This window comes from Typopeltis vanoorti, chromosome 3, assembly GCF_054136105.1.
Source record: "Typopeltis vanoorti isolate ZY-2024b chromosome 3, IOZ_Tvanoo_1.0, whole genome shotgun sequence".
Lineage (NCBI taxonomy): Eukaryota > Metazoa > Arthropoda > Arachnida > Uropygi > Thelyphonidae > Typopeltis > Typopeltis vanoorti.
The window spans coordinates 134,615,928-134,643,328 of record NC_143551.1 but is presented as its reverse complement, the minus strand read 5'-3'; the positions used below and the strand labels follow the sequence as shown (position 1 = coordinate 134,643,328).

General features: G+C 33.0%; 1 protein-coding gene across 7 annotated transcripts in view; it reads right to left on the bottom strand.

Moving 5' to 3' along the window:
- The window catches only part of LOC150108580 (latrophilin Cirl-like), a 780,008-nt gene that overhangs the window by 75,465 nt on the left and 677,142 nt on the right, over window positions 1-27,401 (bottom strand). For 5 of the 7 annotated variants that reach the window (XM_090416024.1, XM_090416025.1, XM_090416023.1 and 2 more), the window contains 6 exons: window positions 21,868-21,906; window positions 19,830-20,022; window positions 14,938-15,044; window positions 10,706-10,987; window positions 9,032-9,172; window positions 31-134 (listed from right to left, as the gene is read on the bottom strand). In XM_090416024.1, coding sequence (XP_090272150.1) covers window positions 31-134; window positions 9,032-9,172; window positions 10,706-10,987; window positions 14,938-15,044; window positions 19,830-20,022; window positions 21,868-21,906 — 866 coding nt within the window. Of the gene's footprint in view, window positions 1-30; window positions 135-9,031; window positions 9,173-10,705; window positions 10,988-14,937; window positions 15,045-19,829; window positions 20,023-21,068; window positions 21,138-21,867; window positions 21,907-27,401 lie in introns of those variants that run through there. The other 2 variants (XM_090416029.1, XM_090416028.1) reach the window with 2 other exon arrangements.

Sequence of the window (27,401 nt, the reverse complement as noted above, 5' to 3'; positions counted from 1 at the left end):
ATATCAAATAATAATAATAATAAAGCTTACTCTTCTTTTCAAACTTTCCACCCAAACTGATTTACACTCTCTCAAATCAGGCTTTGTGGTAATCCAACCTAAAGGATGTTTCCCACATTTCCATCTTGCAAGACCTGAAATCATGCACAAACAAAAGCAGCATATAATAGTAATAAAAATAAATAAATAAATAAAATTAAATAACTATTTAACACCATTTTATAATAGATAAACCAGGTTTGCTTAACTGGTTATAAAACGAAGTCAAATAATTATTTTTTTTTCTTTTCATAATTTTCAATGCTAAGTTTAAGTCTTTTATTTGGCTCTTTTCTACAAACTACATCTGCTTTTCTGCAAAGCATACAAGATTAAACTTCTCGTATATTCTAACATATTTAGCAAATCGGTTTCATGTTATATATGAAACATAATGTTATACTAAAGTTTGAAGACTTGTTTTTAATAAAATGTGGCGCCACATTTTATTAAGAAGAAAGAATTATGAATGAATGCAAACATTTAATTCCTTACACTATATACTATAATATAATAAATGTACTACTGTACTAATCAATTATTTAATACTATTTTATTTGATAATAATAATTTTATTATTAAATCATTACATCATTAATCTAAAATAAATCATTCCTCTGACATCTTTATATTCTCCAGAAGTAGGCATCCACTCTCTTCCTTTCACAATCATAGTGTTTGAGTGCATTTCCACAGTATGTTAGATAGGAGGTAATATTCCTAATCTTAATTGGTATTTATCTGTATATACACTCTGTGTTCAGTGACAGCAGAGTTGTAAAAAGCACTCAACAGGCATGCAACCAGGTATACATATCCATACTTGAAGTAAAAAAGCCATCAAAAGCCTGAAATGTGGAAAGGCAGTTGGATTAAATGATATTTGATTAGAAATGCTCAAGTATGGAGACATAAAAGTCTTACAGTGCTGCATTGCATAGTTCAGAAGGCCTGCACAGAGGGACGAATTCCAGATGATTGGAGTAAAGCTCTCACAGTACTCATATATAAAAAGGGAAATAAAACGGAATGTGAGAATTACAGAGGTATTTCTCTACTGAGTGTTCCTGGTAAGATTTATGCAAGTATACTTGAGAAACAGTTGAGAAGAATTGTGGAAGGTAAGCTTGGTGAAGAACAAGCTGGATTCAGGCCAAATAGAGGCTATCAGGATCAGATTTTCACTTTACGACAAATAGTTGAGAAATCATGGGAATGTAACAACTATCCATATTGAAGTTTTGCAGATCTGGAAAAGGCATATGATACATAAAGACTAAGTACTGCTTGATATAATGCCCCATTGACACCATACAACTGGAGTGTTTTGAATAGCAAGAGAAAAGCTATTCAAAACACTCCAGTTGTATGGTGTCAATGAGACATTATATCAAGCAATACTTAGTCTTTATTTGAATTTAAGTCAACGGTTAGAAATGAAGGAAGTACAGGAAGATGGTTTAATGTTAAATCTGGTGTCAGACACGGATGTACATTATTCCCTCTGTTATTCATTATCTATATGGATCACATTATGAAGATGATGTGCTTTACTTTATGCAGATGATTTTATACTTTTAAATAAATCCAGTACGTCTGCAAGATTCCCTGACTAAATTCAATAACTGTTGTAATAAATTTGGTATGAAAATCAGCAATAGCAAGACAAAGCCAATGAAGGTGGATTGACACATTAAAAAGTACCTTACAAGACAGAAATATAAGATCTGATAATGTTGGAGTCTTGACAGATAACAGATTGATTTGGAGAAAGATTGTAAACAGGAAGTTAGTAATGATAAGTTTTTCATATAGTGCTATAGTACTAGCATATCCTGTATTTGAGGATACATGTCAGAAATTTGATGATGGTGACTCTGTGTTGATTTTGTACCACTGTATGATTAAAAACCTGAGTTTTTTCCTTCCATGAATGAGGGTAATTATTTGTCTACTCCAAACGATCAACTAATTCTGGAATCAGCTGGGGAAAAAAAAAAAAAAACCTAGTAAAAGTTCCAACCTATACAATATTTCTTTTAGCATCATGGAAGTTATGAAAGGCTATGCAGATCACTATTAAATAAAATATTTAATTTTATATTATCAAATCAAGGTGTTAATATTAACATTATATGCTTTTTATGTTATGGTCCAATGGGTGGGTGGATATACTATTATTTAATTTCAAGGAGAGTTTATAATGTATAACAGATTACAATAAGAAAGATGATTGGTGGTGGGTAAAAATCCAGAAAGCATTGATTTGTTTCTTCTATGTAAGCAGCTAAATGAAGTGTTGGTTAAGCTGGCAAATCCAAATCTAACACTGCTTATGCCAATGATGTGTACATGCATAATTTTTGACTGTTTAAAGTTACTTAAGATGCATTATAAGTAATCCTAATCAAAAATAAGATAACTATCTGTGATATGTGAAATCAATTAGTTGCAGAATTTCTATTTGATATCAGTATCATTTCAAACAAAAATAACCTAAAAAAAAACCTCTTGCAGTAGTAGTTCAAACAGTATGCTAAGGCAACTAAAAACAAGAAGCAAGTATATAATGTCCATTAACAGTGCACTCTCCAGTTGATTTGCTGGTTTTTTTTTTTTTTTTTTTTTTTTTTTTTTAGAAATTTAATACATTACATATACCACCAACTGTTGTGGTTCTAATTATTATAGACTTATCAACTATACATATTTTAAATGTATTTTAAATTACCACAGTAGTAATAATACTAGATACAAGTAGTAAATTCATCACATAAATAGATCAGGTATTGAATTATTAGAAAAACAGCATTAATTATATCAGACAGAATATTATGAAAAGATTGTCATTTTTGTTAATAATTGAAGAACACACTAACATTCAGAGATAAAAAAGTTATCATTCTTCTTTATAAGGTGTTGATATGTTCACATCTGAATTACTGTGCTCAGGTTGGTAGCCTGAATTCCTTGGATATGAGGAAGCAGAAGAAAAGATTCAGAGGAGAGTGACCCAAGTTGATGAGTGGTGTAAGGAATGATCCCTACATTGACAGATTGAGAGTTTGTGGGTCACAGAAGTTGGTTGATAGGTGGAGAAGAGGGGATATGATTGAAACATTTAAATCACTAAAAAGGTTTTTATAAGCTCGATGCAGGGAAAATATTTCAGCAGTGGGATAGTTTGGAAGAACAAGAGGTCATTCTTGGAAATTAAGAGTGTGGTAAACAAGGGTGTGAGGAATAGATTTTTTTCTTGGAGAGTGGTGAATGAATGGAATGTGTTGCCTGACTCAGCTGTGAGTACTTCATCTGTCAGTGAGTTCAAGAAGAGGTATGATAGATATTGTGTGGATAGTATTTGGGTCTCCTACGATGAGTCCACTGACTCCATGGAGAGGCCCACATAAAAATAATAATAATAATGTTATGTCAATTATGTTAGAGGCTTAATGGAGTGAAGCATCACTGACTTTCCAGTGACTGAGACATCATCAGAGAGTATAATATGAGACTTGTAACACACATACACAGTATCAAAAAAAAAAAAAAATGAATCTTCCCACAATCCTCAACTTCCTCTTCAGAAAAATTTTAGTAATGCTGTCTTCATCTCCTATGTCTGAAACACTTCAGAAGAAAGCCAGAATCTTAAAGAAATATAATTTCTGCATTGCTTTCAAGCTCCCACTGAAAATTTGATACTCTTATCCTTTCAACTGAAGATCAGCTCCCTCCCCCCCCCTCTCAGTGCATGGAGCGTATAAAGTGCCTTGTTCCTGCCTACCATGGACAGACAGACAGGAAGATCAGCCAACAACAGCATGGAAGAACACAGAAAATACACACCTGCAGTCATGATTATGGTCAATCAGGCCTTGCATACCACGCTTTGGATACCGCTCATAGAATCAATTGGAAAAAGACCACCATGCTCCATTGCAATAAATTAGAAGAGAAAGGCTGTTTTTAAAATTGACAGCTGCTCTCCGAAACTGGCCTAATTTGAATAAATATGGTTGTATTAAACTTCCCAAAATATGGGAAACACTAATACTTAAGAATCCCAGTTTATATCCTAGGCCACCAACAGGTGCCCCACCTAGTTATGCCTCTAGTCTTCCATCCAAGTGTTTTACTTAGGTTTGTGTTGCCTTTATGTATGTGTTCATACAAGTCTCATATTGTACCCCCTGACAATGTCTCAATGAAATAGTAGAAGAATTAAATATTATTTTTAATCCTCTCTCAGTGCTGTTTCACTCTATTAAGCCTCTAAAATGAGTTTTTCCTATAACTTAAGCCTTAACACATGGATTAATGTTATATCATAATTGCATTGCTCCCAAAAGTGTCTAGTTTCCTGCAAAGCTGAAGCAGAAATAATCACTTTCTGTTAATATTAAATAGTAAATATTAAAAGTATAGAAAGAAACAGTTTATTAACACATTGACCACGATATGAATCAAATATGATTCACACTACATTTTTTCAATGCGTTGCGTGAATCGTATTTGCTTCACATAAAGATTTTTCTTTCAGGCCGCATAGTTCACCCGTGATTCATATCTAAATGAAATGAATATGGGTAATGGAAATGTGGGGCCTGGTAAACAGGTTTATATAGTTAGCACGGTAGAATTTCAACTACATGTACAACAAGTGGCCTATTATAGGGGTTTTATTTTTACCTGATTTAGGCCAATTTCTAATATTGAATAAAACAATAACAATGGTGCTAAATATTTATTTATAATATATGTCATTATAAATGTGTCAAATCATAAATTTTTCTTCTAAAAAATTGAAAAACTAATAAACAATAGACAAATAGATATGAAAAAAATAATTAGGTGAAATTATTACTAAACAATCACAAAGTACAATTATGCACAATAGTAAAACAGCGAACACAGTAAAATTTTTTGCACTGAACACATTGCCACCGTGTTTGTGTGGCCTTAGATGTTGCATATTTTCTATTATGTTCTACGGTTAACTTTTTGTAGCAAGATGTACATCTTCTCCTATTACTGGTACCAACTGTTATATCTTGTCTATTGTTATTATCTATGTTTCTATATGATTTAATATAGTTGTTTACTTAAATCTATCCTTCTTACCTAAAACCTTACTCAAACAAGTCCTATCATCTGCGCCAATTGTTATCGTTTGTTCTTCTACCTTATATTTATTTCTATCATACTATTGTCTTTACCAGTGTTTTCTACACTCTCCCATACAGTTATTGCCTTTCCGACTTCTATAATAGTTTTCCAATAAGTTAAATAAATCAGCTATCACTCTCTTTTCTTAAACAAACAATGATTCAGGCCGTTCCCAAATTTTGTCACGTGTAATCCTTTCATACATTAGGGCTTTGTCTATGAATGGGACAAGGCCCTAAGATTATGTCCTCTGAGACAGTCTGCCTTTTATATATTGATGAATTTATTTGTTACTGCCCCAGCAAATACAGAGGACAGATAAGACTCTTATCCAAGGTGGCTATCTCAGAATAATACACAGTAATAAAATTTCAAACACTAATCTAACTATTCTCACTTCTCTTTGTTTTACATGCAGTCGTGGCCTGAAATATCAGACTATACTCATATATCCCTCCCGCTAGGTTCGGTAGTAATTTTATGAGTGGCTATTTGAATTCATAAAATCAGCTGGATTCAGGCAAATGATATAAAACATATTTATTAAGGCTTAAGAGATATACATGGAAAATATAGGGTACATGATTAACCTAATCACCTTCCTAGCAAAATTCTGATATCAATACTAACACTATAATACATAAATCATAACTTGGACCATCCATAGAGATTCTATAAACATACAAATTTCCAGCTTAAATTATCTTATCATCAATCACTCTAGGGTCACTAATCATATCTCACAATGTATCAAAGTTATTTCACATACAGATCCCTTCTGGGGAAACATTCTACAAACAGGGACAGGTTATTGCCAAATGGGATAATCACTAAAGTTCTCTACAACTTGTCCATTCACAAATTAACCTATTAAGCCTCTTATATCTTTAATTGGAAATTAGATACTTTAACATTCTACGTTACCATCCCTTGGAATGACTTTCTGTTCTGTCTTCAGCTTTGTCTGGACATCAAGGCACCATTGTGGGCTACTGTTCTTCGGATCACATATGATAGCAGCACGATCAGGTTCTCTGGGAGATAAGGTGGTGTGCCGCTCTGGTCTTTCTCTGGAACCGCAGGAACACATCTGTATCATCGGTCACACAATACTGCTTAGCTAATCTGTTATGAAGAGATAGCTAGCCTTGCGAACCTCGATAAGCCTTTCATGACTTCTACGGCCGACCCGGAATCATCCCGTTGGCAGAGACGGAGAGCCAACGTCCAAGAGCGCAGGAACCAGGAACCAAAAAGCCTCATGTGGGGGGCAGCTTGACCCTTATATTTTCCCTCTCTTTCTCAGAGTATCTCGTGCTTAGCTATGTTGTTTGCCGCGCGGCACTCATTCACTTGCGTGTGGCGTTCTTCTGAGAAAGTATTCTAGCTTCGCTTTCCTTATAAATTCTCCTTCTCTTACGCCATATGTTGTATACTGGACGGCTAAAGTGTGACCTTTGGACTATAGCTTACACTCAACTTGCATGCCCACAATACATAGAATGGGATACTCTAATTAAATAATAACCTTAAATAAATCCCTTTATTTGACTCTATACCAAACTGGTTAAGTCTCACATTTCTTAAACTAAACATTTTCTTCGGTTTTGCCTTAAAGTTATAATGTACATTTCAATTTCCATGCCAAAACACAACATTTGTCTGCCTACAATTAAAGGTAGTTGTTCCTGAATAAATTAAATTTTAATTTTCAGTTTCTGACTATTCCGGACACAACACAACCTCTTCTAAAATGTGTTTTTCCTTGTCTGAAGTCGAAGTAACATTATTTTCCTTTGTTGTAATTCCTAATAACTCTTTTGTGATTTTTTCTCTAAATTCTGTGATGCTAATGTTTTTATCAGTAACTCACTTATATACTATAAAAGCGTTCACCACAGCAGAACCTAAAAGAATTTCAACTGCAAGTTTTCAGTACCGTTTCACACTTCGAAGACAAGAAGCATAGGCTTTTACCTGATTAGATAGATCAATAAAACTTTTGCTTTTGTTATAGTCTACAATAGCTTCCGGCTTTTGCAATTCATTACCATTTCTTGCTGTAAGAGATTTCATTTTGTTTGTGTGTTTTTTTGATAACATAAGCACTTCACGTTTATCGTGCCATTTTATTACCACCCCCCCTGTGTCACTTTCTTTACCAATTATTTCACCCTTTTTCAATTTCTTCTGGGTAACATCCTGTGGAATTCCCTTTCGATTTTTTCTCAAAGTGCCTACAAGGTGTGTTTGTCTATTCAAAAGTTTGTGCGCTAATTCAATACTGGTATAATAATTATCTACATAATTGTGCGTCCATGGTCAAGTAGATTCTAACAAAGTCCCATAACAATTGAAGATGGAACACTATTAGTGGTATTGGTCTTTTCTGCACTGCAGTATATCTTCAAATCATATGTATATCCATCCAATGCACAATTTGAATAGTTTTATGCCAAATTTGTGTCGTTTATTCTTGATGTACTGATGAAAGGCAACACAACTTCGGAAAGGAACTAAAGTTTCATCTACGTAAATATTACTCGAAGGTGACATTATATTCTGGAAATTTTTTCTTATAGGATTTATGAGAGGTATAATTTTATAAAGCTTTTCAGAAGTATTTCCACCCTCATAGTCTGTGAAGTGCCAGTTACTGAGAAGGAGATCGAACCGATTCCTTGACATAACTTGTTTGATTTCTGTAGAATAGAAGACGTTTTTTGACCAATAACTCTCTAATTATGGCATCTGGCTAAACCGAACCAAATTTGCAGCAGACGCAAAAAAAATCTTCATTTCATTGGGATTTGTGTTTTTCCACTTTCTTATCCTTGCTTTTGGTAAAATTGTCTTACTGAGTTTTTGAAGAGCATATCTGTTAGTTTCTTGCACCATTAGGTCCAGCAGTCCTTCATCAACAAACATAAAAAAGAAATCTACAGGCTGTTTATCGTGCATTTCTTCAATAACATTTTGTTTTATTCCAAAATTATTATCCACAAACTGAAAATGTTTTAGATTATCACCTGTAATTTCATTCCATTGTAGGTCGGTTGAATTCACATTTCCAAGTATTTCATCTGAGGAAGAATCATTAGTCAAATGCAGATTTCTTATAACATCATCAATTGTTTGTTCTACGGAATGAGCAACAGTAAACTGAGATGTACTAGGAGCGAAAACTTCTGTATTACCAGTTGTAGATACTTTTATTCTCTTTCTAGCAATGAGAGAATCAGAATCTGAAGACACAGAACTAAGATCACTTCTGTTGTAACTTTCTGACAAATATTCATATGGTTCGTCATCAGATAGAACTTCATTTATCAAGGCTTCTAAATGACGTTGCTCTTTTTCGTAGTCTCCCATATTAGGGCAATTTATAACAATATTTATCACTATAACAAATTTATTCCACCGGACAAAACACTGAATGCACATAACTGTTCGCACGCATCATAGATATTCAAGTTTGACCTTGTGTGAAGTGCGAATCACGTGTGCACCGCTCGACCCAGTCAGTAAAAAAATTCTTCTCAAGCTGTGCGGTGCACACGTGATTTGCACTTAACAAATCTATTTAGCTGCATGAAATAGATAAAAAATCATAAAATGTGATTATTTTATGTTACTTTCAGCAAATTGTAAAACAAAAAGAAGTTGGTCCGGGGATCACAAAATTTTTTTTAACATTACGGCGGTCAACTTGTTAAAAAATCAAATAAACTCAAATGATATAAATTGAAAATATGAATATGAATTGAAAATATAACCATGAAGCAAAATAGAAAGCAGAAAAGAAAATGAAAGACAAACATACCATTTGATCCATTTGGACACTTCTGTATAGCTTCTGCTCCTGCCTTTGTCCAGTTCCAATATAGGCCACTAAAAAATACTGGTGCACAATGATTTGGAAGGGGTTCTGCTGTTGTTGATAGTGTGGGTGAGGTTTTTGAAACTGAAAAAAAAAAAAATCAATAATATTTACAGCATATTATTATTATTATTATTATTAAAAAGCAAAAAAATGAATAACATTTACAACATATTTATTATTAGTAATAGTAGTAACATAAAATCAACAGAATTTCCCATGGAAAATTCTATTATTATATTTCACTTTGAAGTTCACTCACAATTTCCATAAGCCTTGAAAATGAATCACGCTCATCCTATCAACCATTCTCGAAGTACAAAATCTACTCCCATTCCCCTTGCTCATCACACTTATACAACTTCTGGGAAAATGGCGTCATTCTTTCTCTCTCTTCTTTCACTCTGTGAATGATCCCCTCTGTATTAATCTGTAAAATTCTTTCATCCACCTAAACATTACTGTGATATCACTTCTCTTCTACCTTAAAGCTCCAGAAACCTGCAATTGCTGAACCTACTCCCATAATTAATATTCCAGAATCTTTCTATTGTCTCCACTACTTGTCTCTGTCATGCAGCTCTTCACCACCACAGAAATTGGGCTACTAAAGTTGTGCACACTTGATGAACTTCAGCAGGTCCTTACTGACTGTCATTCTCAATTTTGTATTTTATTTACCTCTTGAAGAACAGCTTCACTAATGCAGTACAAGGCATTATACTTTTTTGCACTTAGCAACATTAAAATGACAATTCCATTCAGCTGTCCATGCTCTCAGCTTATTTAAATCATCCTGAAAGGACATGTAGCAAGAGATGAGGATTCCCTCAGGGCTACATGACACAAAAACATATTTGTCACATATGTACATTCTCTGCAGAAGGACCTGGGAAACACCACTAGTATTATTCCAAGAACACAATGGTAGTACACTTGAAGGAAAAAGTTAGATACAGATCAGGTTGGGTCTCTTGGATCTTATCTGTTTTGAACAACAGATAAATAAATACAGAAAACTAAACAACTAACTCAGAATAGCTGAATGGCAAATATCGAAAAATTAAAAATGAGATGAACTGTTCTGCATGAATACAATGTTTTACTGGAATGCAAGAGGAGAACAATGGATGCATTTATTAGGAATCATGATTGATTCTTTTTTTTCTTACTTTCCTCCCTTCACTTGATCAGTTAGCATGTATTTCAAGTGTTTCATTAGAGGGAAAAAAAAGCACTTTAATGATGTTACTTTTCTTACTTTACAGCTGATTTCATTCATTTTTTATCTCTTTCTGAACACTTTCACCAATTCAGCCAAGCTTAATAACTGTAGCTTGGTACAATAATCCAACATTCCTTTAATGCATATTCAAAATGTGGATTTTAAGTAAGAAATATTCTAAGATCACAATTTACTGGTGTAGATTTCACAGTATAGGAAACCAATATAAAGTTATAAGAGGATCAAAGTAAAGTGGTAACACAACATGCATAAGTATATCCGTAATGTATATCTATCTTTTATTGTTTCATTATGAGGAATAATATTTCCTTTGTAAAAGCAATAAATGCAACTGATTTTAAAATGTGAAAAACAAAATTTTTAATTTATACCTTCTGTCACAACTATTGGAACGGTGGTAGTAGTAGTTGATGCTATGCTGCTTTCAGCAATAGACACAGTTTCAGTGGTAGAGGGCACTAAACTTTCTGCTGTTGTAACTGGTGAAGTAGACAAAGTAGTTGCTTGCTCTAGGACTAATGTTGCTCCTGTGGTAACTGATGCTTCCTGTACACCAGTATCTGTCTTGTTTGGGACAGGTGTAGCTGAAGTATTACTAGGAACAGAGGAGTGCAGAAATGGATGCTTTCTTGTTGTAGAACTAAAAGAAGCAGCTAATAAATAAGTATTTGATTAATATCATAGTTCATTACAATATTGTATTAATATACATTTCTAAATGAACAGACCATACTGATAAAACTTTGATGAAAATGTATATCTTCAGAAATTTCAAGAACAAAATTAAAATGAAATCTCACAAATATTGAGGTCATCGGGGAGGGGGGAGGGGGGTAGAGTTAGAGTGATTCACTAGAGCAGGAGTTATGAATCACTTCTAATGTGGATCACAGTAATTTGGATCAAATTCAATAATTTGTAGATAAAATAATAACTTTTTTTTTCATATTTTGAAGTATGATAAAAACTAATCACATGTTCACATCTGTGTAATGATCATCATATGCATAACTTTGGTACTTCAAATTTTGGTGAACAAATATTGCCCCACACATACACACCCACACAAAAAAAACAACTAACTTTTTCTTATTAACTAATGATCTAGTTTAGCCTGCACACACACACACACACACACACACACACACACACACACACACACACACACACACACACACACACACACACGGTTTAGAAGAAAAACCTGTTAATGAATTTTATAAACATCTGGAGTTGCAAGTCTCAGTGAAAACAGTGTGAAAAAGACTGTTTCAAAAGACAGAACTGAAGTTGGTTTGGTAAGTTAGAAAATGCACTGTGAATGGATGTTGACTACCAGCACCTGGCAGTCAACATCCATTTGACAGACTTTGAGGAAAGTGGAGAAATCATGGAGAACAGCAAAACAGCTTGTAAAAAGGCATTATGTAGAAACAAAAAATCTATGATATAGTGGAGTGAGTCAGTGAGAGGGGAGCATTTACCAACTTTACTGTCATTTTCAGGTATGTTTTACTCCCACTATAAATGTAAAAACAACATTCTCAAGTAAGGCAGATTTGGGATTTGTAGAGAGTTGACAGCTGTGCAGGTGAAGAAGAGGCTGAAGGAGGTTATGGATGTGATATGTTTGTTTCAGGAGAGGATAAGTCAGCCCAAGATCTGAGTGTTATGAAATGGTGAGGAGGTGAGATGAGATCTTGAAAATGCAAAGACAGGGTTGTGTTTTGGCAGTAACAGTAAAGTTGACAAGGTTAGCTTCACTTGAGATCAGCAAGAGAGTCATTCAAGTATAGAAGGAAGACATGGCAAAAGTAAAGGGCCTTGGTATACCCCGCCTGGTGGGAAAATCTAAGACAGAAGGTGATCGCTTATGATATGACAACTAGAGAAGAAACTGGTGCATAACTGCAAACGGATGAAGGAAAACTACAGGATGTTACTCTAAGTAGCCTTCCATGCTAGATCTGATAAGATGTTCTGGATATGTTACAAGCCTCTCCAAATCTTTCCATGGTTTATATCTAAAGGTAGATAACAATAACTAGAAAATCTGCTGTGGGTCAAGAATGACAGAATTCATATATCCATATTGGTAGTCACTGATTAACTGGCAAGCTTTCAGATGGTGAAGAAGATGACTGTTTAATGATCTCCATACTTTAAAAAAATGAAGTGAGTGAAATAAGATATTAAATCTTTTTTTTTTTTTTTTTTTTTTTTTTGCAGCATATTGAATATAGGTGTTCTTTCATGCTACAGGAAGATGTCAAATAAGTATGAAAGAATGTAAAGATGATTGAGGATCTGTGTTAATTCTGGAATGTGCACTTTGAACACAGTGCATGTTCCAGAATGGGGTAACAAGTAATGCATGAACAAGGTGGGGTAAGGGGGATGAGAGATTATGAGTACCACTAGACTTCTAACTATACAGGATTCTTCTGATGGCTTTCTTGTGAAAGGTTAGAGGAAGCATGCATTGAGCTATTGTTGAAGTCATCTCAGTCATCTTTTAGGAATTTAAGAAAAAGAATGATATGGGAAGGCCAGTTTTATCTTTGGGTAACATTATGATATACCATCTTGCATGTGAACCAAACAGAATCATAAAAGGGCAGAGATTGTGCTGCAGAACCTTGACAAGGGATTAATAGGCAAATCTTTCCACCAACCAATCTTGGCCTTGAACACTACAACTTGCCAAAACAGAAATTAAAATGGGTTTTGAAATATAATGCTGATTTCTCACTTTATTAATTTCTGTTGAGTTTCCTGAGCTAAGAAATTACTTTTTTTTTTCCTTAATATAAACTGCAAGAAAACAAATTTGCAACACCTCTTCTAAGAAGTCTAGATGAACCTTTAGTAGCAAACAAATAGACAGCTGCATTTAACTGGAAATGAGCAAACATAGATGAAAAATTAATGAGTCAAATCATTATGTTAAATACACTATTCACAGAAATGTTTCTGTCAAATGCTAATTTTCATAGCATAGAAACAACTATGAATAAAAAACAATAAGTGTTTGATTTTCATTCATAATTCAACCATTAAGACTAATTCTGATTTAAAAATTGCAAAATACAGCAAAATGTCTGAATCACTGTTTTCTTCTCATATATTAATAATCAAATGCCAATTTTCTTACTATGCACTTTTATTCCATGGGCAGCAAAAGATTTTGTGCTACTCACAATTAGTATAAGATTAGCAATGATACAAAGGTAATTTCCATTAGTTATCTTTCCAACTGATACATGTTTAGATCACCAGTAATCAAAGTAAGAAACAAATTAACTGTACTTTAGCTAAACTTTCAATTTTATATGATTGAAAAAGGCAAGGTGTTTTTACTACTCATAATTCATCAATGAAACATCAACAGTAGTCAGCAACTGCAAAATAAGATCAATGAAAATTAATTTTGGCAATGCTTTGTGGTAGTAAGTGTTATAAGTGATGAAATTAGGTGGAAAATAATAATAAACGACAAAGCAAGAGGCAAGTCATTAAATGAGATACAGAGCATTTAGAGGCATTCCTTAATGCATGTTCTGCATTTCATTTTATGAACTATATTTTATGAACTCAAATATACTGCAGAACAAGCAACTCAATGCTGGCTTGGTTAGCAGATGATTTAGCATACCTGCTCTTCAACCAACAGGCTGCATATTTAAATTTTAGCATGAATGTTTATGATTGTCACTAGGCAGAGATGAACATCAGTATGCTCAATTTTAAAATTATATAAAATTAATTAAACAGGGAAAAAATCCTTTGCTTCAGTCACAGTATAATGTAGTACTAGTTTACAATCTTTTTGTGGGTAGGAGTCACATAAAAAAAACAAACTTAAAGTCATTAACTATTAATAAAGTATAGCAGATTAAACAGTTATTTGTTATATTAATCATTGTTCTGAATCAGTGAACTTTACTGAACTTTGCATTTTTTATAAGAGTCCCATCAACAAAAATTGGGAACCTACAGCACATATTAGTGCTATGAGCGGACTAAAAGTAAATCATCTCTGAACCGTGCTTCAGAAAACAAAGATGTTACTTTTTTGAGCCACCATTTAATGCCTCCAAATAAGCTGTGATCTCTTGGCAGGTGATTAAAAAAATCTCTTAAAGATTTTTAAATATTGAAGTCAAAGCAGGACTTGAACTCACAGCTAATAGACTGGAAGTGGAAACACTGCCCACTAAGCTAACTAAGGTGCAAACAATGCAATAAAGTAAATCTCAAATTCATTATAAGCAATTTTAAGCTGATGCAAACACAGCATATGCAATTTTAAGCAGATAAAATTTTGAAATAATATTTAAATGAGACTAGTCATTCCTGTTACAATGCTAGCACATATAAGAATAGTAAAAGTAACTGTATGAAATAGTTTCATACAGTTACGTAGGGTACAACTATATGTAAAACAATAGATCAAATTGTTCAATTTTGGTGGATATATTTTAGGAAGAAATAGCTACACCATATATAATCAAAATCCATCTACCCTAAGATATAAATGTAATATGTAACAAAAACAAATAGACATGACATTGGGAGAATACTTAAAAATTGCATTTCTTACCTGGGATACACTGGTACTGGACCTCTAAATATTTAAGAGTGCCTGGACAGGGATCTCCAAATATACTGCTTGACACACCAATACTACAGCTAGGTTTCTGTGTACATCTAAAAATAATAAACTTTAGTCATATTTGCAAATAAATAGTTTAAAAAATGTACCATATTTCATCAAATACAAGTTACACCCAATTTTTAATTTAATATCAAAAAACTTGTAAATATAGACTATATTAAAAAAATAAGCATTCCTAATCATATCTCACAGTTTATTTTCATTTTTTTCTTTCCCAAGTTTGTCTATGTTATCAACAGAATTTGAAATGCAGCTTATTGAATGATTTCATAATTGTTTTGACATCCTTTATGTTATACAAGGGGGGGGGGGGGGGACTGAACAGTTCTGATAAACACCTAGCACAAAAATGATATTAAAGCAACTCTTCATATATATATCCTAAAATCAAAAGAACAAATTATTAGAATTTGATGAAACATGGGGGAGGGGGTTAAAGGCTTTTAGGATATGTTCTTTCTTGTGGTTATATCAGTTGCCTTAATATAACTTTTGTTCTAGGTGTTTATCAGAACTTTTCAGAACCGCCCACATACACAATAACATGTCTTCTCTCTCTATATTTAAAGTCTTTTTCCAGCAGTATCTTTCTTACATTTTGTGCAACTGCAATAAGTAGTTACTCCTCCTCCTCCTCGTCCTTTTTTTCCCCTCATAATGTACATAATTACTAGTGATATTTTAAATGCAGTGTGAAAAGTATGAAAAGTTTGTAAATGCAGTTCAAAATGGGAAATAATGGTAAATATTGTTGTAAGAATGTTTTTAAACATTGTGAATATGAAACATACATTGTATGACCATCCAAACTGTACTTTCCTGCAAACTCCATAATGCAGGAAAGGGGAAGAAAACAATAAAATTTTGGAGGGATCTGATGAAAATATGGCAACAGTGATGGATAGCAACATTGTTTTCCCATCACTGATGGTATATACCAAATTTTTAGCTTAAAAATTAGAAAAATAATAATGACTTACAGCAAAAGAAATACAATACCTTGCTAATATTCAAATGAAATAACGTGTTTTAATGTAAAATAGTCAGTTTACTAGTTCATGATGTACTTGTAAACTAACAGGGGAGAAATGTCATTATAATAATGCTTATTAAATGAAATTTTCCATTTTTCTGGTAATATATAAAAATGGAAAAATGAATTCATGCTGGGACATGAGCAGTGAATGCTAATTTAGTACAGCACAATGAATGAAGGAATGCAGAGAGGTCAACTGAATTAGCTATCAAAAATAAGTACAGTGGTATCTCGCTAATCCGAACTTCTTTAGTCCAAACCATCCAGTAATCCGAACTGCGGTTTGAAAAAAAAAGTTTTATTTATTGCATATTATTATTTTGTGTACTATTATTTTTATTTAATAATTAATATTTTAACTATTACTATTTTTTTATTATTATTTCAGTGCAGTATTTTTTCATACTGTCGATTGTACCGTTATACTGGAGGCCTATTTTGATTTATGGTGTGTTCACATTTGCTTTTTTTTTATACTGTACAGTACGTACTGTATTGTCAGCATGAATCGCAAATACAGTATACACAAAAAGAGGAAATTCAAAACGTGCATAATTTGGTTAAAAATATAAATCCAGATGTTGAAATTTCACAAACAGATGTTACGCAATGGGTTACAGGTAGAACTGAAAGTGAATTCGAAATCAAATCAGATGCTGAAATTATAAATATGATACTACAGAATGAATTAGAAGACGATGATGAAGAACTCAAAAAAAAAAAAAAGAAGTAAAACATGAAGAAGTAGTTGACAGTTTTAATATGTGTATAGAATGGTCTAAGCAGAATGATACTAATGCAGCTCCGAGAAGAAGCATTCGAAAAAAGTTTAGCTTCCAAGAAGCAAAAGAAAATCAGTGACTTTTTTTACAAAGAAATAAAAAATTTTTTTGTGTTGTGTACAAGAAAGTGATATTTTTTTTACGCAAATTAAGTTACGTACTAAACTATGCAATTTTATTAAATCAGAATCCTCAACAATACAGGTACATACAAATTAAATTTTTTTACTAAAATAAACTTGTGTACTGTATTATTTTTTTTTATTTACATTACAGTACAGTAGTTTTTTTTTTCTATCAGTTACTTCATTTATTTACAGAATTAAATTCGTGTACCATTAGAATCTGATTATTTTTGTCTTAAACAATAATTATTGTTGCCTTTTGGAGGAAAATTCGCTAATCCGAACGTGCATCGGGTTTTATTAGTTCGGATTAGCGAGATACCACTGTATATTGTAATCACTGAATGTGACTGGCCACATCTGCAGTTAAGAGGTGGACAGTCACAAAGGTGTGGTGATTTGGCCAATAGTAAGAGCTCATTATAGATCTTGGGCAGGACTCAATATCATTTCCCTTCAAGATTTTCTGAGATATTATAAAGATTTATTATATGAGGACAGGTGGAACATGGCAGAGATAAAAGGTTATTATCAGGAGAAAGGACATTTGAAATGACAGCATCAAAGAATGGGCTATGTAAGCATGATAGTAGATATCAAGCATAGTAGTAGTAGTAAAATATTATAACTTCCCTAAACTGAGTGTAGGAGAAGGATATCCCTTAGGAGTGGAATTTGTCACATATATATAGGGCCTGACAAATATGCTTGTCCACTCTAGATTTTGCCAGCTAGCAAGTAACTGCAGAATGATCAAAATAGAATATTTTTTAATTAAGAAAAAAATCGAAAATAACTTCTCAAACCAAGGTACATAAGGTGGTACATCAATTGGCAACTCGTAACAAAGGTGGATCAAGACTTCATCACCACCTTACCTCAGTCCTGAAGATATTTTCAGGTGCAAACTTTGTCTGCTTACACTTGGATAAAGGATTAAACTAAATTTATTATAGTCTAACCAAGTGCAAAATAAACTTCCAACATCTTTCTCTAAATCCAGAGTAATTTAATAATAAGGTGGTACACTGGTTGTTAACTTGTATAGGTAAACATGACCTCTCAATTGCTTCTGACTTAATATCACCATTATGGGTCTGCCTCCCACTGACGAGACCTCACTAAAGGTTGAAATCGGTCTGGGTAGTGGCCCTTCTCTTAATGCATAGCAGTATACATGTCTGCAAGGAGATGTGCTTTGCATTATGGGAGATACTGAGACAAGGAGTGATGAGATCTTGATCCACCTTTGCTACGAGTTGCCAAGGGATGTACCACCTTATCTCAGTCCTGAAGATATTTTCAGACGCAAACTTTGTTTGCTTACACTTGGATAAAGTATTAAACTTAATTTATTATAATGAATTCAGGATATCTCTGATGATGCAAGGAGAACAGGCTTGTATGGATAATATATTCTCCTTAAGACAAATATCCCAGAATATGGTTGCTAAAAACAAATAATTCAGTTTTATTTTTGTTGATAAGGAGAAAGCTTTCAATATTGTCCCAAGGATGAGGATGCAGCAGACAGTGAAGAGGAGAGGTATAAGTGATGGAGCAGAGAGATGGTGCATAGTATGCCTATGCACCATCTCAGATGCATTTGCTGAACCCTCCCTACAGGATGAGGATTGGAAAGTTGTGGAAATGGATTATTTCAGACAAAGTATGAGAGCAACCTGTATGGATCATCTGAGGAATGTTTATATTTGAACAGAGATGGAAGTTGAAGAGCCTGTCATGGAGAGAATAGAGGGATGCGTGTTGAAATAGTATGGACACAGCCAGAGAATCAGACAAAAATGATAACCATTAAAAATTATGAACTGGTCTCCATATGGAAGGAGGAAAGAGGAAGACCAATGACTACATGGAGAGGAACCCACTAGGAGAGATATGAAGAAACGTTGCTTACAGGATGAGGATTGGAAAAATCATCAAAAATGGAATCTGAGTATAAGTAGCTCCAGTTATGCTTCACCTGTCATAAAAATTATTGGCATATCAGTCTGCTTATTTAATATGATGGAAATTTCTCTTTTAGTTTCTCTAAAACAAAATTAAATCCACATTGACACACATATATGCAAATACATATATATCAATATATTATTCATGGTATTATTATGAGTTACAAAACTCATCAACTATGAATTTAATTTTGTTTTAGAGAAACAAAGGGAAGTGTCCATCATATTAAATAAACAGACTGATATGCCAATGATTTTTATGACAGGTGAAGCATAATTGGCTGAGAATTTTCTAGCAATGAACTACAAAACTGACTGGAAAAGGATGATGGTAATTCATGAATCAACTTAAATTAATAATAAGTTTAGTTTAATCCTTTATCCAAGTGTGAGCAAACAAAGTTTGGGCCTGAAAGTATCTTCAGGACTGGGGCCAGGTGATGCACTACCTCACCCCAGTCCTGAAGATACTTTCAGGCGCAAACTTTGTTTGCTCACACTTGGATAAAGGATTAAACTAAACTTATTATAGTCTAACCAAGTGAAAAATAAACTCTCAACAACTTAAATTAAATCCACCCTTGAATCCAAATATTGAAATCACTACACTCCATACAGGAGTAACAGGAATAGTCTCATTAATTTAAAAAAAAAATAATAATAATAAAAAAAAAATGAGAGTACTGAAATTTAAATGCTTATAGTGCAACATTTCCCAATATGCATTCTGCTTACAGAACGTGCGATTGAGTATCTACTGGATTAATGAAATTTATACCTACTAAATAATCACTGTTAATATAGATAATTACTACAGGGAAAAAAAAAACATTAAAATTAATATTTTATATAATTACTACTACATGCTATCTAATGCTGCTGTGCCATGATCATTACTTACTTATCCTGCATAATAAGGAAGGATCTGTAAGACATGCAATTGACGCTCCAATGAACATTTCCCAGCTCATTACAAATGCTGATGCTGAAGCGACCGTAATTGGCTCGGATAAGACGTATAACTGTACCATCTTCACAGGACACCTTCAATTCTCCTCCTTCACAAGTATGTGTGGTCTGAGAGTGCATCCGGTCTATTGCAGAAACCAAAGATATATATATATATATATATATATATATATATATATAGATAATGTTATCAAAAGTGACCTAGGCTGGATTAATTTTCTTCTATACCAACAGTCATTCCTTTTATGAGAACTAATCATGACTAAATGCTACTATTTATATAAATTAATATTAATTACTTTGTATAACTTGTCTGTGCAAGATAATAAAGTAGTGAACATATCTAATTATTTCAAAAATCTCAATATCTACAAATGTGTATTATGGAAAAAAACAAAAGTAAGCAAATTTTGCCAAATTTAGATAAACCTATGTAGGTTACAGAGTTTTAAATTTTAACCTTATAAATTTCTCAACTTTTAACCATTAAATATTATTAATTATGAAAATCAAATTTAGTTATACATTTTTAAATGTCCTATTCATTAATATGGATATTTTACAGTCTTGAATTTATATAATTCAAATTAAATATTACATATTACTAAAATATAAATATTAGCTAACTTTCTGCAATTCTTTTAACAAATTTTGAACTATTTTTATATTATGTGAAGGGTGCACATTCTCGTTAAATTTATCATTGTGGAACTGCTTTTAGTATCATAATTTATAATACTAATAAACAGAATGAACATACTCGTATATCACAGAAAGTGGGATTTACCACAAACTTTATAAATTTCAGCTTTATAAACTTCATTATAAACCATAAAAAATAATTTTCCCTCTGGCTTTCTTTTTTAAGGAAAATTAAAAAGCAGGAAAAAATTGCTATCTACTCTTCAACTGAAGAAGTTCACAAAGATTTCTCTCATCTCAGCAACTAAAACATTGGGGCAAAGAAAGACCATTGAGAAATACTCATTAGGATTTTTGATATTTTTTAATTAATATAGTTTACTCCAAATTTTAATTTGTATTATATTTCAAAAGCATACACACAGGATTTTCTTTGCTAGATTGCTGTTTAAGTAAAAATACAAAATATTATTCTGATTTCATTTCAGGGGTGGGAAGATTGCATTCCAAGGAGGTGGCAGCTGCTTACAGAGCATTTCAGAGGCTTACAAAGGCTGTGGTGGACATAGCTTGTTGCAGATGGACAAAACTGAATGCATTTTTATACTTGAGAATCATTTTGCATTATCAATGTTTCCAAAATATAAATGCTATAAAAGTATCACTAAAACTCTCTTCTAGTTTTGTGCTGTTATCATTTTCTCTTTGTATATTGTCCCTCTTCATTTATTCTCTTTACACCATAAATTAAAATTAAACTTGCATCCCAATTTAGCTAAACAGGCAAGTTTACCATTTTCGAGTTAAGTATCCTGGTTTCCAGAGTTTATCCCAACTATTCTGGGGTAAGCCCATACGCCCTCTACACCCGTTGGCTAGCTGACGATGGTCGACGTTGTAAATGCTACAAAATATAAATGCTATAAAAGTATCATTATGCTATAAATGGGCTGTTTAGGATCGGTTTGGCTTTTGGTATAAACATATTGTAATCATTAAACAATGAAATATTATAATATGCACTGTAATATAACCGAAAACAATCTTTTTTATTTATTCATGAAAATAATAAAAGCTAAGTTCCAACAGGATGAAAATATGAATTTAAAAAAAAAATAATAAAAAAATAAAAAAAGTTTTGACTTTTTTTTTTTATCTAAAATTCGATTAAACTGTTTTAAGGGATGTTTCCTGAAAGTAAGATAAAAATTCTGAACAGTAAATCGAAAATGTGCACCCCCAAACAAATGTAATACAACTTTCCTGCAGACGCTACGAATTACAATAAGATATAGCGTAGTAGAAAAAGGGACAAAAAAATAGGTTACCTAGTGGCGGAGGCTTCAAGGAGAAAGTGGGTATCGGCACTGAAATAAACAAAAAATTTCCATGCAACACAAAATAAAAAAAGAAGCGAAAACATAAAATAATTTAAGTGCATGCATTGCGTGATTTTTTTTTTTTTTTTTTCTTTAATAAAGCAGCTGAGTTGTTTCTTCTTGCTGGCGCAAAACAGAAAATATAAGCTGGGAAAACAATGTTCAACTTATTCAGAACCCGAAACATATTTAACATGCAACCAAGTTTTTAAATTGGACGAAATAAAATATTTCGCATGCGAACTTTGTCATGAAAACCGCTAGGGCGTTTTGAGACAAAAACAATAATAAACACGGATAATATCTTGTGGTATTGTAACAAATAACAATATAGTCACGAGAGGCAAATGCTTAAAAATATATATATATATACATATACACAAAGATAATTCAAGAAAAATGACAGTAAAGATTACGCATTGTTCAGAAAAGATATTTAAGAAATAATAAAAACATGCAACACATCTATATATTATGTCTGCAATATATATATATATATATAGGATATCTCCGGAAAATGTTACAACACTTAGACATGCCCACGGATCTGTATTCACAGTAGGTAAAAGATAGCAAAGAATAAAATGGCTTGCTATGTGAGTCTACAGACGGACTACTATTGAAAGCAGTACTATTCAGTTCGTAGGCAAGATGGGAGTGGTGACCGGAGGCTGTCGCTTTGGCATTCCAAAACAGGTGTTAATGAGGCACTGAAGAGCAGACAGACCTTTGAATTAACTAAGTAGAATTTATAGGATTTTTTAAACTGGTGAAATCATTTTATGTAACTGTGTGTGTTAATGAAACATAATCACAATAACTGAACTAAAACCATAGGAATGTGCGTTTTTGTTACACTGATTAACTACATTTCGGTGCTGAGATTAAGCCTTTTAAAATGTATAATAAGCAACGTAGCAAGGAGAGACGACCATATCTTCTTAGAAACCGGGGGGGGGGGGAGAGAAAGCAGATTTTTCACTTTCGCACATTGAATCATTCCTCGCTTCGTTTCTTTCTACTAGAAATCCTCGCACTGGTGATAAACTTTCTTCACTGCTGAGGGAAAGTGTTGTAACTTTAACAGGAGACATCCTCTACAGTAAACATTTCAAAGAGAACATTTAATATATATATATATATATATATCAAGAAACATAACTATTTGAATACAAACTGGATTTATAAATACATTTAATATTTTATTTATCAAATAATTTCCCCTATGACATACTAGATTCAGATATTGCTTTCTGGGAATGCAGATAATGTGCATAATTGCATATTATTATCTGCAATTGCATAATTGTAAAACACTATATGTATTATAAGATGGGACGATGCATTCTGACAAATATTGTGAACCTAGCGCCTTCCACACCCCAGCTGGAAGCTAAGCCTATTTAGAAAATCAAATGAACTTAAAATTATATGCGAGTGTTCGAATCCCGTCGTGGGCAAGAATGTTTACGATTTTCTTTGGATGAGACCACCGCCCCGCTTATTGGAGGCCTGAGTCTCTTTAGAAAAAGTTCCATGTTTGGTCCCTAGAGAAGGGTTACGGGTGAACTAATACACTAATGAACTAAAACGGGTATACTAAACAAATAAAAATACAAAAAAAAATAATAAAATAATAAAAAAGTATACAAAAAACCACTATATTAATGTACTATAAGATTACAGACCTTTCTTCGTGGGCGTCATAAAAAAATAACTTGAATTTATGTTGTTTTTAATAAATGGTCGAAAAGAAAATAAATATTCACGTCACAAAGCCTATTGCATACAGGTTGGCAGCTGTATGCAAATATTACCTGGATTTTAGAACACTACGAATGAACTAAAATCCAGGTAATAATTTGTTCTTTTATATAATGCCTGACTTTTACATAAAACGCTTAGAAGGGAGGTTGTATAATGTTTTATCTCGAAGTTTATTTTATATAAAAACACGTGAAAGCATTCTGCCTTTTCCATGCGCACATATATGACTTGAGTAACGGGATGAAAAAAGAAAACAATTGAAAAAATACAGCGTTTTGCTAATTTCATTCAGTTCCTTTGATCATTCTGGATGCCGTTTTCTCTTCTAGCTCTGAGAAGCTTAGGAAACATAAACATTATGCAGCTGTCTTCTGAAAACATGGCAAGCTACCACAATAACAGTATACTGCTCAGTTGAATTCATTTTCTTTTGCTTTGATTCTAAACCGGTTTGTTTAGTAGGGCTAGATATTCCAGTTTTTTTTTTCTTTTTTTTTTAAACTCAGCAATAAGGAAGAAAGAGAACCTTTGTTATCTGTACCATCTACATAGCAGTGATTTGCCCACGTCCGCTATCTTACACGGCAGCTTAACCTTAGCGGAGGCGGGGTCACAGAACAAGTGCTTTGACAGTAACTTGACATTGCCAGTTTTACTTGTAAAAGTATGCGTCGTTGATAGTCTTGGGTGAAGTGTACCTAAGTATTCTAGTAGATATGGGAAGATTGAAGGAAGACGGTTAAACTGTCACAAAGGTAAGAAACGATCCAAAATGGAGGACAGAAAACAGAGTTGAAAACAGCAAGAAAACAAAGCGGAACTGCTTTCTTGGAAGATATCTACATCTATTACTCATAAGAATGAAGAAAGGTTAAAAGATGGAGCATAAAAATATAAAAATCTAAACTAAAAAGAATTACATCTGAAGAGTGTATACTGGTACCTAATAACTTATTTTTAAAAATCATTAAGTAATTACTTAAATTAAGGGGATATTAAATCCCACATAGTTTTAAAACCGAATAAGAAACTCAAAAATTGGAATCAGAGAGTTTCTTGCCGAATATAGTAAACTATAAAGTATCGGCGACACTAGCGTTAGCCAATGCAAGTGATCCTAGTACGTAGTACAATACCGGGCAACTCGTTGCAAAGGTGGTGAAGTTCAGATCGCTATTTTTAGGTATTTTCCATAATGTAAAAACACATTTCCTAGGAAATGTATGCTGTTATTACATTATGGAGGGAGGTCACTACCCAGACCGGTTTCAGCCTTTTTTGAGGCTTCATCAGTGAGTAGCTAGACCTAATACCTAATACATTAAGTAATGATTTTTAATATAGTCTATATTCACAGAGGAAAGAAAACATGTGCCGTGTGAATTTTAAATACCAATTTTGGATTTTTTTAAATGGACATTCTTTGTTTATCATTTTTATTCCATTTGATGGAACTTAAAATATGGTTCATTTTCATTAATTGTAGATTAAATTATTTATTGTACGTTTGATTAAATGATACACTCATTTATATTAATTTTCGTCATCCCTTCTTCCCAATCTCTCTTTTTTTTTTTTGTAGTAAATTAAACTAGAACTAAATGATCATGCCATCCTATAATGAAATTATTCGGCATTTTTGGGCTATTATTTTCAGTTATAAAAGTCACCTTGTTGAGGGTGTAATTATTGTACGCATGCGTGAGAAATGTAAATAATGAAATGTAAATAATGTTCATTTACATTAAATCATATGTTCGTTTACCGAACATATGAATTTTAAGGATAAATGATCTGAAGAGTTTAAATTAACAAAATCCACCACCACACACAAAAAAAAAAAAGTTGCTTGTGGTTTGCAATTAGGATCGTCCATCCTGCTACGAAATCATTTAATTATAACTATGTGGAGAGGGTGGATATGGATGTTTTGAAGTTTGAAATGTTAAAATCAAATCTAGAATCACTTGAAAATAAAATTATTAAAAAAAAAAAAATGGACGTGCGCTTCCATAAAAGCACCGAATATTGACATTTTTCCCCCCCATTTTGAACCTGGAAGGGAGAGGCATGCGTATTCTTACATGTGAATAACGGATGGCAGAGAAAAATTTATAAAAGAAAAAATATATATTCAAAAATCCATCATTTCTCACTATACAACTGAATAAGTGGGCTCGATCAGGTGGTGTCTTTTTGTTGGCACGATGCCAAGTCATCGATTTCATTTTGAAAATAAGATACGTGAAATTATTCCATAGAGTTGCTTTGCAATTGTGGGTAAGGGAGAAATGACAAAAAAATAATAATAAAAAAAAATAAACTAACAAGAACTAGTTAGAGTACTACAAAATAGATAAAACATACCGCCCGAATTTGAGCGAGTACCGCTGTCAAAGACGAGAAACTGTTCATTAAAATCCATGCTGCTTGTTTAGGCACCTGTAAAGGTAACTTTAACATAAATGACAAGGAATTCTCGTAGACGAGTCCACAAAGGAGGTAAAGGATTTAATTATCAAAATTCAGTTACGGAATATGCCTTCTTTAATAGGGAAAGCACAGTGAGGCTAATTATAGTAAAGGGATTCATTAAGAGAGCTTCGTTATCTTGTATAATTGCTATAACAGGGTTTATTAAACGAAGGTTTGCTATATCAAATATCTGTTACAAAAGAGCTAATTTTACAGTTCCAAGCGGAAAGTAATTGCTTTCACCACTTCTGGAAATACTTATTTGAAGGGGGGGGGAGTCAAAGAAGACGGGGGGAGGAATGAAAATCAATGGCGAAGATAAAGTTGCTGAAGAGGAGTTTGGGAAACAATGCGCGAATCTTAGACGTTGCGTCTCTTCGTAAATATTCTGTTCCTTCATTTGCATACGACAGCAAGACAGGCCGAAATCTGAGCCTTTCTTTCTAATCAAGCTTAATTTAAATCCCAAACGCTTTCACGGCATTGTTGTAACGAATTTAAATAAGTCGAAACTATTGTAGTTGTAAATTTACTCAGGCCGCTAGGTGACGCTGGTTTCTAGAAGTATTGTTGCAGATTACATTACTTTAGAAATGATCAAATGTAACCTTTTAGCTAATGAGTTAACTAAAGCGAACTTCATCAAAATCAAGAAAGTTTGGCAGTGGTATGCAGTAGGAAGATGACGACAGACAAGCAAGATGCTCATCAGGTTATTCGTTTTTATTTTTATTTATTTATTGTGCTGGCAATAAGATTAATTGATGTCCCTAAATACTATTAATCACCTATCAGTTTGTAAATGATGTTAACAAATCTGATTACGTGGTAAGCCGGTAATTTCCGGTAAATTTTCACTAATTAATTACAGGCATGTCCCATTTACGTGAACTGAACAATGATAGCAGGGGGACAATGTAAAGTACTGCAAACAGTGTTTGTTGGTGGAAAAATACGAATTAAAAGGTGGTGATTGTTAATTTTATAAGTGCATTATTTACGTCAGATCGCAAATAGGGTCATGGGATTGTTTAATTCGTGCCAAATCTTATTAGTTAATGTCCATTAAATAGTGTAGTATATTCTGAAGTGGTCTGTGGAACCATTTCTGAATTAACTCTAAGTCCGGATATCCTTGATTTAGATCAGTGTTTCCGATACACTAGTTCTGACCAACTATCTTTTCTCTCTTTCTCTCTCTCTCTCTCTCCCCCGAATGACTCCGTTGTTTTATTTTTATT